General features: G+C 43.1%; 1 protein-coding gene across 1 annotated transcript in view; it reads left to right on the forward strand.

The window, feature by feature from the left end:
• Nucleotides 1-17,782, forward strand: part of RBBP4 (RB binding protein 4, chromatin remodeling factor) — a 24,712-nt gene continuing 6,930 nt past the window's right edge. Inside the window, exons 1-8 of the mRNA XM_012440748.2 lie at nucleotides 1-141; nucleotides 726-873; nucleotides 5,527-5,672; nucleotides 14,956-15,129; nucleotides 15,472-15,587; nucleotides 15,704-15,864; nucleotides 15,966-16,092; nucleotides 16,211-16,288. Coding sequence (XP_012296171.1) covers nucleotides 126-141; nucleotides 726-873; nucleotides 5,527-5,672; nucleotides 14,956-15,129; nucleotides 15,472-15,587; nucleotides 15,704-15,864; nucleotides 15,966-16,092; nucleotides 16,211-16,288 — 966 coding nt within the window. The 5' untranslated portion in view covers nucleotides 1-125. The remainder of the gene's footprint in view (nucleotides 142-725; nucleotides 874-5,526; nucleotides 5,673-14,955; nucleotides 15,130-15,471; nucleotides 15,588-15,703; nucleotides 15,865-15,965; nucleotides 16,093-16,210; nucleotides 16,289-17,782) is intronic.

Consider the following 17,782-nt stretch of genomic DNA (forward strand, 5'->3'; position numbering starts at 1 on the left):
GAGTCGGCCCACACGCAGGGGGCGCAGGAAACAATAGAGGCCCCGCGCGTAGAGCGAGCGCTTGCAGCCTCCCCGCCCCTCCCGCAACGCTCGACCCCAGGATTCCCCCGGCTCGCTTGCTCGCCATGGCCGACAAGGAAGGTGAGGGTACTGGGACCGCCCGAGGAGGGCAGGGGGAGCCGGGACTGTGCCGCGGCCTCGATACGGCCTAACAGTGAGGGCAGGCCCGAGTTTGCCGAGTGCAGTCTCCGGTACCGAAGGCGTGAGGAGAGAACTCCCCTCGGGGCGGGCTAACGGCGCGCCGGTTCCCTGGGACCGACGTCTGTCGCCGCTGGCGAAGCAGGCGGTGGGGTCCTCAGCGGGGTGTTTGTTCCTCCTCCCGCCCCCGAAGTCGGTCTCTCGGCCTCTGTCCCGATCCTCGGGACCCCGCTTCCTACCTACAAGGCTCAGAGCTCCGGCCTCCTCATCGGGCTTGCGAGTTTCTGCGCGCACAAGCGTGTTCGGAGGGCCTGGCGCCGTGGCCTGGAACGGGTAACGGAGTGTCTGGCGGGCATGGCCCGAGGAGTTCCGGCGCCGCGAAGGTGGAGTGTGGGTGCCTCCGCCGTGGGGATTTAGACAAATCTCCTCCATTTCAGAGTTAGGTTGTAGGAGTCATGCCGGTAGCTTTGCAGATGTTTAGTCGGCTTCCGTTTTTTTGCTGACTTAATTTGTTTGAAAAATTTTAGCAGCCTTCGACGACGCAGTGGAAGAACGAGTGATCAACGAGGAGTACAAAATATGGAAAAAGAACACTCCTTTTCTTTATGATTTGGTGATGACCCATGCTCTGGAGTGGCCCAGCCTAACTGCCCAGTGGCTTCCAGATGTAACCAGGTGACATGACTCTCCTGAACGTTATTTTGATGTGTCTTCAGTGTAGATTTCTCATATTGATTTTCTGTTTTCCGTTCTTCAGTCACCCGGAGAGGCCATGTGATCAAAACCTCTTGGTGACATTTTTCTTTTCTTTTTTTTTTCTTTTTAAAAGATGGGGTTTCACCATGATGGCCAGGCTGGTCTTGAACTCCTGACCTCAGGTGATCCACCCACCTCTGCCTCCCAAAGTGCTAGGATTATAGGCGTGAGCCACCGCGCCCGGCCTTGGTGACATTTTTTTCTAGGCTGCAAAATAAGGCAAAATAATGATTTTGTAATTTATCTGAGACGAGAAAATATGTTGGTGTTTTCTCTGATACTGAATTGAATAGCTGTAGCTGACCAAATAGTAATACAAAACTTGTCAACTTTCAAAAATCATTAATTACTGCCAGGAGCAGTGACTCACACTTGCAGTCCTAGCACTTCGGGAGGCCCAGACGGGAGGCTTGTTTGAGGCCAGGAGTTGGAGACTAGCCTTGGGAGCATCTCTTACCCACCCCTCCAAAAAAAAAAAAAAAGCGTTGCCATGAGTCCAGTCCTTAAAACAAAACTTTTTAATTTTTAGAGATGGAGTTTCACCATGGTGACCAGACTGGTCTTGAACTCCTAACCCTTCCCCCTGCCCCCAGAGCAGTTTTACTCTGTTGTCCAGGCTGGAGTGCAGTGGCAGGATCTCAGCTCACTGCAACTTCCGCCTCCCAGGTTCAAGCGATTTTCCTGCGCCACTATGCCCAGCTAATTTCTTTTGTATTTTTAATAGAGACAGGATTTCACCATGTTGGACAGGCCGGTCTCCAACCCCTGACCTCTGGTGATCCACCTGTCTGGGCCTCCCAAAGTGCTGGGATTACAGGCGTGAGCCACTGTGCCTGGCCTCAACAAAACTTAATTTGAATTCTCATAGAATGTCATGGTACCTGCCTTCAGGGAACACAGTGTCTAGTTGAAAGTGGCAGATATAAAATAATAATTATAGTTACAGGTGATGACAGCAGTTGTAGAGAGAGATTCCTCAGCCTCCTGAGTAGCTGGGATTACAGGCATGCACCACCACGCCCCGCCTCCCCAAGCAATTCTCATGATGAATTGAATGTGGAACTCCTGGTTACGTTAAAGAAGCTTCTGGACCTGGCATGGCGATTTCACGCCTGTAATCCCAGCACTTTGGCAGGGGAGGCGGATCACAAGGTCAGGATTTTGAGACCAGCCTGGCCAACATGGTGAAACCCTGTCTCTACTAAAAACACACAAAAAAATTAGCCAGGTGTGGTGGTTCATGCATGTAACCCCAGCTCCTGGGGGTGCTGAGGCAGGAGAATCGCTTGAACCCAGGAGACGGAGGTTCTGGTGAGCTGGGCACCAAGAGGTATCAAAAAAAAAAAATTGCTTGGGAAATTCAGGATAATTGGAGTCATTCCTGTCACGTGTTTTCAGTGGTAATTCAAACCATTTAAGAACTTATGTGCTGGGCATAGTGGCTTATACATGTAATCCCAGCACTTTGGGAAGCTGAGACAGATGAATCGCTTCAAGCCAGAAGTTCAAAACTAGACTGGGCAGCATGGTAAAAACGCCCTATCTACTAAAAATTTAACTATTATCAGGGCATGGTGGTGCACACCTGTATTCCCAGTTCCTCAGCAGGGTCTGAGACAGGAGGATCACCTGAGCCTTGGGAAATCAAGGCTGCAGTGAGCTGTGATCCTGCTACTGCACTCCAGCTTGGGCTTCAGAGTGCCACCCTGTCTCAAAGAAAAAAAAACTTGTGATGGAGTACTTGATGAAAAATGTACTTGAATGGTGATTCCAGATTTACTATGGTCATATGCTAAATTGTGCTTCTTGGACTAGTGGATCACAAATATTGGCCACCCCATACCTACTAAACACCCTTGGACCCCTATTTTTCAGAAACTTTCCAGGTAATATAATAGAATGACTAGTTGCTTGCCTATGAAAGCAACAACAAAAATTTTTTAAAAAGAAAAATAGAATGGCTAGCTAGGTTTAGAAAGCAAGAATTAAATACTTAATTCCCCAAGGCTGAAATCTGTATTGTCATCCCTAGTTTTTTGCTTTAGCAAATCTAGATAATGAGAATTGTTTCTTTGAGATGGAGGCTCTTGTTCCCCAGGCTGGAGTGTAGTGACACGATCTCGGCTCACTGTAACCTCTGCCTCCCGGGTTCAAGCAATTATCCTGCCCAAGTAGCTGGTATTACAGGCACCCCTGCACCATGCCCAGCTAATTTTTTGTATTTTTAGTAGAGACAGGGTTTTGCCGTGTTGTCCAGGCTGGTCTTGAACTCCTGACCTCAGGTGATCGTCCACCTTGGCCTCCCAAAGTGCTAGGATTACAGGCATGAGCCACCGTGCCTGGTTGAGAATTGTTTAAGACAGGACCTTGTTCTGTGGCCCAGACTGGGTTGGAACACAATCAGAGTTCCCTGCAGCCTTGACCTCCTGGGCCAAGGGATCCCCCTGCCTTAGCCTCTAGAATAGTTGGGACTACAGGCACATGCTACCATGCCTAGCTAATTTTTGAAAAAATTTTTTGCTGTGTTGCCCAGACAGTTAACTTCTGGGCTTTAGTGATCCTTCCACTTTGACCTCCCCAAGTGCTGGGATTACAAGCATGAGCCACAGTGCCTGGCCCTATTTTTGTGTTTTAAGATGAGGGTTACATACAAGCAAGCAGCCCTGATGCAGTGTTTACTTTTGTGTGTGTTCTTTTTCTGGTGTTTATTCATATTCATTTCCCCCTTTAAAAAAAAGAAAGAAGAGGGGGGAAATAGGGGAGGGACAGCGGGGGGTGGGGAGTTGGGGAGAGATAGCATGGGGAGAAATGCCACATATAGGTGAAGGGGAGGAAGACAGCAAATCACACTGCCACATATGCACCTATGCAACAATCTTGCATGTTCTTGACATGTACCCCAAAACCTAAAATGCAATTAAAAAAAAAAGAAGAAAAACCACAATTGTAATTCTTTAGCATTGTCCTCTCCTTCATTCTTCTTCTGGTTCTTTGTCTAGCCTTCTACATACAGGTAATTCCAATTTGCTGTTCATATCCCTCTTTTCATCTTTTTTTTTTTTCTTTAAATTTATTTCACGGATCATAGGAAACAATCATTTCTGTTTTTTCAATGTATGGTATATGTTCTCAAAGCTTTGCCTGTCACATCTGTGCAGAAGAATTCCTATTGATGTCTTTAGACCTAACTTCTCCAGAGCTTTTCCTGATTTTTCTTCTGCTTGCTGGTGTCTTCCTTGATGTATCTTACTGGCTTCCCCAATTAGACATGTTGTAAATGGAATAATTCCTTCCATGAAGATCTTACCCCAGCTTTCTCTTCATATTGTTCCTATTTCTTTTTATCCTAATTGGCATTTGTTTTTCATTTTCTCTTTCTCCATTTTGCAGGCAATCAATTTATAAAGCTCAATGAATTCTGCTTGTGTAGCGTCTTTCCCATCTCTACCAGGGGTTCTCAAAATTTTATATGCATCATAATCAGTTGGCGGTATTGTGAAACATAGTTGTGCCCCGCCTTCTAGAGTTTCTGATTCAATGGGTCTGGAGTAGATGGGAGAATTTGCATTTCTAATAAGTTCCCAGATGGTGTGGATGCCCTTGGCCCAGTATGGAGTACAGAATGTCTTAAGATTGTATTCAGGACACTTAAAAAGTCAGTTTTAATCGGCTTTCTCCCCCACTGTGCTTTCCCATATCAAAGGTCAGATTTGGACTTCAGTATACTTCTGTTACTTAGTAGCTGTGTGATCTTAGGCAAATTTTTTAATTTTCTCTCTCTCTTTCTATCTTTCTGTCTGTCTGTCTTTCTCTGTCACCCAGGCTGGAGTGCAGTGGCACGACGTCCGCACTCTACAACCTCTGCCTTCTGGGTTCAAGCCATTCTTATGCCTCAGCCTCCTGAGTAGCTGGGATTAGCCAGCTGAGGGTTTTTTAAGGACCAAAATCATGTCTTAATCATCTTTGTACTTCCATAGCATTTGGAGCAATGTGTCTGTTGATTAGGTGTTTAGTAAATATCTGAAAAATTGGTTTGCTTAATCTAATTTTTCTCTTTTCCCTTTTTTCATTTTTTTCTTCGGATTTTCTTTGCACCCTTTCCCCTTTTTTCCTTTTTGATTAAAGTTTTAGTAAAGAAAATTATTAGCATACCCAACAATGGTTTTCTTAACCTCTAACCTGTTGTAGTGAGTGAGTAGTTGATTCATATTTTATTCCATTAAACGTTTTACTTCTTCTCCAGAGTAATTAAGTAGAAAATAAGGCTCTTGGCCGGGCATGGTGGCTCTTGCCTGTAATCCCTGCACTTTGGGAGGCTGAGGTGGGTGGATCACTTGAGGCCAGGTGTGGTGGCAGGTGCTTGTAGTCCCAGTTACTTGGGAGGCTGAGGCACGAGAATAGCTTGAACCCTGAGAGCTGGAGGTTGCAGTAAGCCAAGATTGCACCACTCCATTCTAGCCCCGGGTGAAAAATCCTGGTTGTAATAGTGCCTTTTACATAACATGTATATTATTGACTTCATGTTTTCTTGATGTTACTAATTTGAATAGTGACCATATATTGCTGTTACAGACCAGAAGGGAAAGATTTCAGCATTCATCGACTTGTGCTGGGGACACACACATCGGATGAACAAAACCATCTTGTGATAGCCAGTGTGCAACTCCCTAATGATGATGCTCAGTTTGATGCATCACACTACGACAGTGAGAAAGGAGGTAGGAATCTTAAAGGTGAAGGAAGTAAACATGTATGGGTCATATCTTTCATGTCTTTGAATTGTAAAAGTTATATTATTTAGTTTGATAAAGTAATCTCTGACTTTAGAAATAATATTTAAGCTTGAGAGAGAGCCTGAGTTTGCAGTGGTAGAGTTGTAGATGTCAGAAGAAATACTTAACACATCCTTGGTTCTATACCTTTGCAATAAACTTTTCTCAACTGGTGCTGGCGGAGGAAATTTCTATAATTGAAAGAAGCAAAAATATACCCTATGTTATTGCTGTACATTTATTGGTAGTGTTTTTTGTTTGTTTGTTTTTTGTTCCTGAGATGGAGTCTCGCTCTGTTATCCTGGCTTGCATGCAGTGGCGCAATCTCGGCTCACTGCAACCTCCATCTCCCAGGTTCAAGCAATTCTTTTGGCTCAGTGTCCCGAGTAGCTGGGATTGCAAGTGCCCACCACCACACCTGGCTCATTTTTGTGTTTTTAGTACAGATGGGGTTTCAACATGTTGGTCAGGCTAGTTTCAAACTTGGGTGAGCCACTGCACCCTTCTTTATTTTATTTTTTTATTTTTTAGAGTCTTGCTCCGTTGCCCAGGTTGGAGTGCAGTGGTGTAATCTCAGCTCACTGTAACCTCTGCCTCCCAGGTTTAAGCAATTCTTCTGCCTCAGCCTCCTGAGTAGCTGGGACTACAGAGGCCTCCCACCATGCCTGTAGTGTTTTTTTGTATTTTTAGTAGAGAAGGGGTTTCACCAAGTTGGAGAAGGTTGGTCTCGAACTCCTGACCTCAGGTGATCCACCCTCCTCAGTCTCCCAAAGTGCTGGTATTACAGATGTGAGTCACCACACCTAGCCATATTGCTGTACATTCTTAACATGGGAGATACTACCTTTAAGGAGGTGAAAATTGGTTTGTGTGTGTGTGAGAGTACGTGTAAATAATCTTATGGTTGATTGTATAAAGCACAGATATGCACAGAGTACATAGGATATCTATGGTATTAAATTTCATAGGATTGATGGGGCGGGGCTAGTTCTTAAAACCCTTCTTAAAGGAGCATTAATTAAAAAAAGAAAACGTTCGGAAACATTAACGTAAATTACCCTTTCTAGGTTTAAAGTGGTAGAAATGACTTAACCATGGCACGCCCTATGTGTATAGAAATTTAAGTTCCAGGCTGGGCATAGTGGCTGACATCTGTAATCCCAAAGGCCAAGGTGAGTGGATCACAAGGTCAGGAGTTCAAGACCAGCCTAGCGAAGATGGTAAAACCCCGTCTATACTAAAAAAAAAAAAAAAAATAGCCAGGCCTGGTGGTGGGTGCCTGTAATCCCCGCTACTAGGGAAGCTAAGGCAGGGAATTGCCTAAACCCGGGAGGCAGAGGTTGCAGTAAGCTGAGATCGTGCCACTGCACTCCAGCCTGTGAGACAGAGTGAGACTCCATCTCAAAAAAAAAGAAAAATTAATTAACAATGAGTTGATTCATTATTATGATACCCTGTTTTTTAGGTGATAACCTAAGGGTTTAACTGCTCATGAAATGCTTACTCTCTTTGTTTTTTGAGAAAGAGTCTTGTTTTGTTGCCCAGGCTGGAGTGCAATGGTGCAGTCTTGGCTCACTGCAACCTCCCCCTCCCGGGTTCCACCAATTTTCCTGCCTCTGCCTCCTGAGTAGCTGAGATTACAGGCACGTGCCACCATGTCTGGCTAATTTTTTTCTTTTTAGTAGAGATAGGGATTCACCATGTTGGCCAGAATGGTCTTGATCTCTTGTGATCTGCTCACCTTGGGCTCCCAAAGTGCTAGGATTACAGGTGTGAGCCACTGCATCTGGCAAATTTTTGTATTTTTAATAGAGATGGGGTCTCACCATGTTGGTCAGGATGGTCTCGATCTCTTAACTTCATGATCTGCCTGCCTTGGGCTCCCAAAGTGCTAGCATTACAGGCATATGCCACCAATATTTGTATTTTTAGGAGAGATGAGGTTTCACCATGTTGGTCAGGCTGGTCTCGAACTCCTGACCTCATGATCTGCCTACCTCAGACTCCCAAAGTGCTAGGATCACAATCACACCCGGCCCACTATTTTTTTTTTTTTTTTTTTTCAAAAGAGGTAGAAGTTGGTGAGTTTCCTTTATTATCCTCAAACCAAATTATTATAAAAAATAGAAGATGGGCTCCCATTATTGGGGTTCTCCTGATTAGCAGAATTCATTTTTAAATCTAAATTCTTTTGGTTTATAGTTATTTGCCAGGATTGTAATTGTGCAGTTTAGTCTTTGGTCATTCCACATTTAGCTTAGTGTGATGCAGAATGACAAATAAGTTCTTACAAAGGTCAGCAAACATGATTTTTGTGTCACTGACCCAAAAGTGACCCAAGTGATTTCTGGAAAGTTATTCTCTGTATAGTGATCTGTGATGTGGGCTGGGGAAGAGAACACTGAACTTCTTTAGAACCTGTTGTACCACTAGTTTTTTGGGTTCGTTTTTTTTGTTTTTTTGAGATGGAATCTGGCTCTGTCATCCAGGCGGGAGTGCAGTGGCGCGATCTCGACTGACTGCAACCTCTGCCTCCTAGGTTCAGGAGATTGTCCTGCGTCAGCTTCTAGAGTAGCTGGGAGCTACAGGCATGCACCACTATGCCCGTCTAATTTGTATTTTTAGTAGAGGTGGGGTTTCATCATGTTAGGCTGGTCTTGGAACTCCTGACCTGAAATGATTCACCCACCTTGGCCTCCCAAAGTGCTGAAATTACAGGCATGAGCCACTGTGCCCAGCTCAGAGTTGTACTATTATTAGCTTTGGGGTTTTGGGTGAATCATTTAGCCTCTCTGAGTCCAGTTTCCATTCTGTTAAATGAGGATAAATTGTTTTTAAATTTTTTGGTTCTTGGTGTTAATTAGGCACAAATAACTCTGATTGATAGTGTGATAAATTGTAAAAGTATATATATGTGTGTATACACACACACACACACACACACACACACAGTAAAAAACACACCCTTCTCCCATACAAACCTTTCCCCAGCCAGGTGTGGTGGCACAGGCCTGTAATTCCAGCACTTTGGGAGGCCGAGGTGGGTGGATCACTTGAGGTCAGGAGTCGAAGACTAGCCTGGTCACCATGGTGAAAGCCCATCTCTGCTGAAAACACAAAAATTAGCCTCTACTAAAAATTAGCTAGGCATGGCAGCACGCACCTGTAATCCCAGCTACTCAGGAGGCTGAGGTGGGAGAATCACTTGAACCCAGAAGACGGAAGTTGCAGTGAGCCAAGATCACACCATTGCACTCCAGCCTGGGGAAAAAAAAAAAAAAAAAAAAAAAAACCTTTCCCCTGGAGATGACTTAAATGGATGTATTGTGATATATTCTGATGGTTATATAGTAGACCATAATTAACCATTCCTTACTGATTGACATTTAGATGGTTTCTAATTTTTTTACTTCAAAAGCATAGTTTTGCTATAGTCTAAGTAGAATGTTGGATCAAAGGGCAGGACCATTTTTGAATATAATTGATACCACTAAGTTGCACTCCAAAAAAAAGATTCAGAGTCCCACAACAACATATGTATTTATGTCTGTTTCTCCATGCCCTTGCCAACATTGGACTTAATAGAGTTCATCCTTAGTTTACATTGCTTTTTAAGTTATTTGTGATGTTGAGCGTACTTTATATCTCCCTTGAGCTGCTTATTTATGTTTTTTTGCCGATACTTTTGAGTTCTCTTCATATTACACCCCCTCCACCCAATAAATAGGTGCAGATCATTTTCTAGTTTAACTTACAATCTTAAGTCTTGTTATTGATAGTTGACTGCAGCCTCTAATCCAACTTATGGGCTGTAATGATCCTCCCACCTATTCCTCCCAGGTAGCTGGGGCTACAGACATGTATCACCATACCTGGCTAATTTTTTTGAGACAAGGTTTCACCATGTTGGCCAGGCTGGTCTCAAACTCCTGACCTCAGGTGATCCGCCCACCTTGGCCTCCCAAAGTGCTGGGATTACAGGCATGAGCCACCACACCCAGCTTTTTTTTTTTTTTTTTGAGATGGAGTCTGGCTCTGTCACCCAGGCTGTTGTGCAGTGGTGCGATCTTGGGTCACTGCAACCTCCACCTCCTGGGTTCAAGCCATTCTCTTCCCTCAGCCTCCCAAGTAGCTGGAATTACAGGTGCGTACCACCACTCCTGGCTAATTTTTTGTATTTTTAGTAGAGACAGGATTTGACCATGTCAGTAAGGCTGATCTCGCATTCCTGACCTGAGAATCTGCTCGCCTAGGCCTCCCAAAGTGCTGGGATTATAGACGTGAGCCACTATGCCCGGCCAATTTAATTTTTTTTTTTTTTTTTTTTTAAATGAGACGGAGTCCTGCTCTGTCGCCCAGGCTGGAGTGCAATGGAGCAATCTCGGCTCACTACAACCTCTGACTCGCTGGTTTAAGCAATTCTCTTGCCTCAGCCTCCTGAGTAGCTGGGATTACAGGTCCCTGCCACAACACCCAGCTAATATTTCTGCATTTTTAGTACAGACAGAGTTTCTCCATGTTGGATGGGCTGATCTGGAACTCCCGACCTCAGGTGATCCACCTGCCTCAGCCTCCCAAAGTGCTGGAATTACAGACTTGAGCCACTTTGCCCAGCCCTATTTTTAGTTGTTTGAGAAATCTCCACACAGTGCTTTTCACAGTGGCTGAACTAATTTGCATGTCCACCAACAGTGTGTAGCATTCACTTTTTCTCTGCAGCCTCACCATGTTATTTTTTGATATTTTAATAATAGCCATTCTGACTGGTGTGAGAGGCATCTGTTTTGATTTGCATTTCTCTGATGATTGGTGATGTCGATCGTTTTTTTCCACCTTTGTTGTCTACTTATATGTCTTTTTTTGAGAAGTATCTGTTAAATCTTTTTATATTTAGACAGAGTTACTCTTGTTGCCCAGGCTGGAGTGCAGTGGCACAACCTTGGCTTACTGCAACTTCTACCTCCTGGGTTCAAGCAGTTCTGCCTCAGCCTCAGTAGCTGGGATTACTGGCATAGCCTGCCACGCCTGGCTAATTAGTAGAGATGGGGTTTCACCATGTTGGTGAGGCTGGTCTCAAACTCCTGACTTCAGGTGATCCGCCTGCCTCTGCCTCCCAAAGTGCTGAGGTTCCAGGTGTGAGCCACCGTGCCTAGCGTAATTTGCTTTTTTGAAAAGGGGCTGGGGCAGTGGCTCACGCCTGTAATCCCAGCACCTTTGGTAGGCCGAGATGGGTGGATCAGAAGGTCAGGAGTTGGTGACCAGCCTGGCCAACATGGTGAAACCCTATCTCTACTGAAAATACAAAAAATTAGCTGGACCTGGTTGCACTCACCTGTAATCCCAGCTACGCAGGAGGCTGGGGCAGGAGAATTGCTTGAACCCAGGGGGCAGAGATTGCTGTGAGCTGAGATCGAGCCACTGCATTCCAGCCTGGGTGACAAGAACGAGACTTTGTCTAAAAAAATAAATAAAAAGTAAAAAGTGATATCTTTAGTTTTTAGTCTGAATTATATATGATGAACTATTAATTTAATCATGATTAAATAATTTCTGTGATTTACTCAATCTGGTAGAACTTATTTGTAAGGTTTATGGGCTCAAAAAGTGGCTCAGTGGTAAAAATCACAATGGTTGTTACCTTGTTTGAGGACATAGTATTGACTGGGAAGGATACAGCTTGTGCCTTCTGGGGTGATGGGAATGTTTTATATTTTGACCTGGTGCATACATATGTATAAATGCATCAAGCTACAATGGTTTGTATACCTTTACTATATCATGTTATACCTCAGGTTTGTTTTAATAATATTTATGTGGAGAGAAGCCCACAAAATAGGAAAGCAAGTTGATAGCTCAACCTTTCTACTTCAAATTGTTCTTTTCATATATCAGCTTCAACACCTATTTATTCATTTGTCTTATATTATTATATACACATTTTTTTCAAACAGGGTCTCACTCTTCTTGCCTAGGCTGGAATGCAGTGGTATGATTACAGCTCACTGTAGTCTCAGCCTTCTAAGCAGCTAGGACTACAGGCATATGCCACCACACTTGGCCCCCAAAATGTTTTTTTTCATATTTTTTATTTTTTATTTTTATTTTTTTTGAGACTGAGTTTCGCTCTTGTTACCCAGGCTGGAGTGCAATGGTGCGATCTCGGCTCACCGCAACCTCCACCTCCTGGGTTCAGGCAATTCTCCTGCCTCAGCCTCCCGAGTAGCTGGGATTACAGGCACGGGCCACCATGCCCAGCTAATTTTTGTATTTTTAGTAGAGACGGGGTTTCACCATGTTGACCAGGATGGTCACGATCTCTTGACCTCGTGATCCACCCGCCTCAGCCTCCCAAAGTGCTGGGATTACAGGCTTGAGCCACTGTGCCCGGCCCTCCAAAATGTTTTTTAAATGGAATTTACCATTTTTTTTTAAACCCCATCAAATTTAACAGTGAGGGGTATATGCAACTTTAGTGACACTAATGATAATCAGTTCTGATAACCCAGTAACATAGGGCCAGCCCAGTTTTCAACTTTGAATACACTGACTTCTTATTACTGTGGTTTTTTTTTACAGTTAAGGAGGCCTACATTTAATATATGCCCAATACTGAAATAACTGACATTATATAGTGGTTACCCCTTGTTCTGTGGGCTCTGTGCCCCCTGTAGCTGCTTCTTTGTTATTGGTGCCTTTCTTCTGGTTTTTATTTTATTTTTTTGAAATGGAGTCTCGATTTGTCGTCCAGTCTGGAGTGCAGTAGCGTGATCTCTCACTGCAACCTCCGCCTCCCAAGTTCAAGCTGATTCTCCTGCCTCAGCCTCTTGAGTAGCTGGGACTACAGGTGTACACTACCATGCCCAGCTAATTTTTGTATTTTAGTAGAGATGGGGTTTCACCATATTGGCCAGGCTGGTCTTGAACTCCTGACCTCAGGTGATCCACCCACCTTATACTATACTACACCTTACTACACTATACTGTAGTCTCCTAAGTATGTAATAGCATTATGTCTTAAAAACAATGTACATACCTTAATTTGAAAGTTCTTCATTGCTTAAAAAAAATGCTGACGGAGGCACCAACTGAACACATGTTGGGAAAATGGCACTAATTTAATCAACACAGGGTTGCTATAACCTTCAATTGGGGAAAAAATACGTCTGTGACGCACAATAAAACGAGCTATGCCTGTACTTAGACTGAAGTTTCTTGAGATACATACCATGTATGCCTTGTGTTTTCATAGATTGTAGATGCTTGTGGGCTGTAGTTATGGAAAAATTAGTTTAATGTGGGATTTTTTTCTCCTTTACAATCTATCTTGAGTTTTTATTTTTAGGTTTTTAGCCTGTGTGAAACATTTGCTTTTCAAAAGTTATTTTGAAGTTGAAAGTTATCTAATATGAAAAAAGGAAGTTATCTAATATGACAGCCATATCACCCATGTATATCCTTGCTTTCTGAAAAGATGTTTGTCCTTCAAAGAATAACACTAGGCTGGGCGCAGTGGCTCTCTCTTGTAATCCCAGCACTTTGGGAGGCCGAGGCGGGTGGATCATGAGGTCAAGAGATCGAGAGACCATCCTGGTCAACATGGTGAAACCCCGTCTCTACTAAAAATACAAAAATTAGCTGGGCACAGTGGCGTGTGCCTGTAATCCCAGCTATTTGGGAGGCTGAGGCGTGAGAATTATTTGAACCCAGGAGGCAGAGGTTGCAGTGAAAAAGAATAACACTATATAGCAATGCGATTGACAGTATTTTTATTTATGAGTTACTAATGGATAAGGTATTTGAGGCTCAGAGAAACTGAAGGCTTTCCCTGAATCATCAAACTAAGTAAGTAGCAGAGCCACTTAGGCCTGGATCTTGACTCTTACTTAGGAACTTGCAGTTGTATCATGCTGCCTTCTGTTATTCTTTGATCATTAACTATCTTGGTTTATATATTGCTTTGCCAAGATTTACATAATCACAAATTATATTGTCATACAAATGGTACTTGGTAGAACTCTCAAGTGCATATAGTAGTCAAGTGTGAATAAAAAATGTTTTCATCCAGTTGTTGCTTAACTGGTTTATTTCAACCAGGGACTTTGGTTGGCACATGTAAGTGGGGGTAGCAAAATGGAACTGGCTGCTGTGGCTCTGTTTTTCCTCATTGAAACACTAGGGAGAACATAAACGGCATGATGATATTTCAGAACATTCATCCCAAACTAGAGCTTCAAACAAGTGATGGAAGAAGGACACTTGGGTGTCTAGCACACTGTGTACTTGATATTCATTATCATAGTAACATTGTGGTTTTTTTTTTTTTTTTTTTGAGACGGAGTTTCACTCTTGTTACCCAGGCTGGAGTGCAATGGCATGATCTCGGCTCACCGCAATCTCCGCCTCCTGGGTTCAGGCAATTCTCCTGCCTCAGCCTCCTGAGTAGCTGGGATTACAGGCACGCACCACCATGCCCAGCTAATTTTTTGTATTTTTAGTAGAGACGGGGTTTCGCCGTGTTGACCAGGATGGTCTCAATCTCCTGACTTTGTGATCCGCCTGCCTCGGCCTCCCGAAGTGCTGGGATTACAGGCGTGAGCCACTGCGCCCGGCCCTCAGTAGCATTGGTTTTATTCAGCATACTTATCTGTACTTAAAAATTCGAAAACTTTATTAAGATCTGCTTTTGAAGTAGATCTCTAGTTTTCCTTAATTTCAAAGAGTAATATAATACAGCCATCCCTCAGTATCTGTGGGGAATTCGTTCCAGGACCTCCTTTGGGTGCCAAAATTCACAGATGCTGAAATCTCTGATACAGCATGGCTTAATGTTTGCACATAACCTATGCAGATCTTCTCATACTTTAAACATCCATCTATGTACAATACCTAATACAATGTAAATGTTTTATAAATAGACTTGTTCAGGGAATAATGATGAGGGGAAAAGTCTGTACATGTTCAATACATGTGCAGTGTTTTTCTGAATGTTTTTAATCCATGGTTGGTTGAATTCATGGATGCAGAACTCACTGATATGGAGGGCTATCTTTCTTATTAGGTATTTAACTACCCGGAGTCACAGGGGTAGGAAAGGACCTTAGTGCTAGCAGATGTCTAGATTACATCTAGCACATCTGCTAAGGAAAAAAAAAAATCCTTTCCTATATTCTTATACTCTGGGTAACATTGAGTAACTCTTTGTCCTCATTTGCAATTGATTTATTTACAGAATTTGGAGGTTTTGGTTCAGTTAGTGGAAAAATTGAAATAGAAATCAAGATCAACCATGAAGGAGAAGTAAACAGGGCTCGTTATATGCCCCAGAACCCTTGTATCATTGCAACAAAGACTCCTTCCAGTGATGTTCTTGTCTTTGACTATACAAAACATCCTTCTAAACCCGGTACGTGCCCATTTCTATTCAAATACAAATGAGACTATGGGAATTCTTAGGCCCACTCACTCTGAGTTTAATTGCATGTTACTTACTCTGTATAATTTAACATCTTGTGATTTGTTTTGCTAGGTGGATACTTTTCTTCATTTTGCCTGCGTGAAAAATAATGTTTTTTTTTACGTAGAACAAAATACAGGTGCTACTTAAGCATTGTCTATTTGGTGTAACGGTTCCTGTGTCATTTATAAACATTAAGAGCTTTAGACATCTTGATCAAAATTCCGTTATGCTCAGTAGGCCCAGAGAGCCACTGGACTGGGTAGTCTTGATGTGTCTGTCACTTTGCAGATCCTTCTGGAGAATGCAACCCAGATTTGCGTCTCCGTGGACATCAGAAGGAAGGCTATGGGCTTTCTTGGAACCCAAATCTCAGTGGGCACTTGCTTAGTGCTTCAGATGACCATGTGCGTATCCTTCCATTTTGAAGCAAATCTGGGCTAGTTACCAGTTGGTTTCTTTTTTGGGGTGTGTGGGGAGGTGAGAATCTTCCTTTTATATAATGGTTAATTTTACATTTAAGACCATCTGCCTGTGGGACATCAGTGCCGTTCCAAAGGAGGGAAAAGTGGTGGATGCAAAGACCATCTTTACAGGGCATACAGCAGTAGTAGAAGATGTTTCCTGGCATTTGCTCCATGAGTCTCTGTTTGGGTCAGTGGCTGATGATCAGAAACTTATGATGTGAGTAGAATCCATTCAGGGTTTTTTTCTAAATACATTGTCTAAGTTTTAAGTTTAGTCACCATTTCAAGATTTTTTTTCTTTTTTTCTTTCCACTGAAGTTGGGATACTCGTTCAAACAATACTTCCAAACCAAGCCACTCAGTTGATGCTCACACTGCTGAAGTGAACTGCCTCTCTTTCAATCCTTACAGTGAGTTCATTCTTGCCACAGGATCAGCTGACAAGGTCAGTTTGGTTTATTTAAAAGAAAACATAATTTCTCCAGCTTCTTTTGAATTGCAGAGATATTTTACTTAGAGTATTTTTTCTTATTTTAAAAAATTGATTACTCTTCTTTTTGTAGACTGTTGCTTTGTGGGATCTGAGAAATCTGAAACTTAAGTTGCATTCCTTTGAATCACATAAGGATGAAATATTCCAGGTAAGAGAAACTAATGCTACTAATTTCTTTTGTTTTAAGAACCTGAACCGGGCGTGGTGGCTCACTCCTGTAATCCAAGCACTTTGGTGGCCAAGGTGGGCGGATCACCTGAGGTCAGGAGTTCAAGACCAGCCTGACCAACGTGGTGAAACCCCGTCTTAAATTTGGAAAAAAAAAAACAAAAAAAAAACCTGAATGTGTGATGGGCACACATGTGCTATATGCTGTTGGTAAAAATAGAAATCTATATGCCTATGCTTCTTTCTGTGGGAAATTTTTTTCTTTGTTATTTCTATACTTTTTCATACTGGTTATTGACCACCTACCTTCTACAGATACTAAGAAAACTAGACCAGGTGTGGTGGCTCATGTCTGTAATCCCAGCACTTTAGGAGGCTGAGATGGGCATATCACTTGAGGCCAGGAATTTGAGACCAGCCTGGTCAACATGGCAAAACCCTGTCTGTCTGTCTCTGTGTCTAACAGACACTCACACACACTCTCTCTCTCTCTCTTTCTATATATGTATTTTTTTTTAATTTATTTATTATTTATTTATTTATTTTATTTTTTTGAGACAAGAGTCTCACTCTGTCTCCCGGCACCAAGTTGGAGTGCAGTGGTTCGATCTCGGCTCACTGCAACCTTTGCCTCTTGGGTTCAAGCAATTTTCCTGCCTCAGTCTCCCAAGTAGCTGGGACTACAGGCATGCGCCACCATGCCCAACTAATTTTTGTATTTAAGTAGAGATGGGGTTTCACCATGTTGGCCAGGATGGTCTCGATCTCTTGACCTCGTGATCTCCCCACCTCGGCCTCCCAAAATGCTGGGATTATAGGTGTGAACCCCCGCGTCTGGCCTAATTTTTATTTATTTATTTATTTTTTTGAAGAGTCTTGCTCTGTCGCCCAGGCTGGAGGGCAGTGGCGCAATCTTGGCTCACTGCAACCTCTGCCTCCTGGGTTCAAGTGATTCTCCTGCCTCAGCCTTCTGAGTAGCTGGGACTACAGGCGTGTGCTACCGTGCTCAACTAATTTTTTGTATGTATTTTTAGTAGAGACGGAGTTTCACGGTGTTGGCCAGAGTACTGGCATTACAGGCATGAGCCACCATGCCCGGCCCCTTCTCTATATTTTTTAATAAAAATTTAAAAAGAGAAAAACTAGTGCCTGATCATTTTTTTCAGCCCTGCTTCTGGCACTCAGTGGTCTCTTCCCTTGTTCCAATATATTCTTCATCTTTCTTTGCATGCCACATTATTGGAACACTAAGCATGTGGGAGTTGTTTATCCTACTGCTCAAGGTCATCACCAAGGTCTGATTGCAAAATTTAAAAAGAAATAATTGTTACACTACGTTCAAAGCCTGTTACTAGGGTATTATGAGAGATTACATTGTAGTCTTTGATGTCCAAGAGCCCTCCTCCCACTCATCGCGCCGCCCCCCGCCCCGCCCCAGCCTTTTTTTTTTTTTTAGATGAAGTTTGCTCTTGCT

The sequence above is a fragment of the Aotus nancymaae genome, unplaced genomic scaffold, assembly GCF_030222135.1.
Source record: "Aotus nancymaae isolate 86718 unplaced genomic scaffold, 86718_ANA_hifiasm-v0.15.2.pri h1tg000053l, whole genome shotgun sequence".
In the NCBI taxonomy this organism is placed as follows: Eukaryota; Metazoa; Chordata; class Mammalia; order Primates; family Aotidae; genus Aotus; species Aotus nancymaae.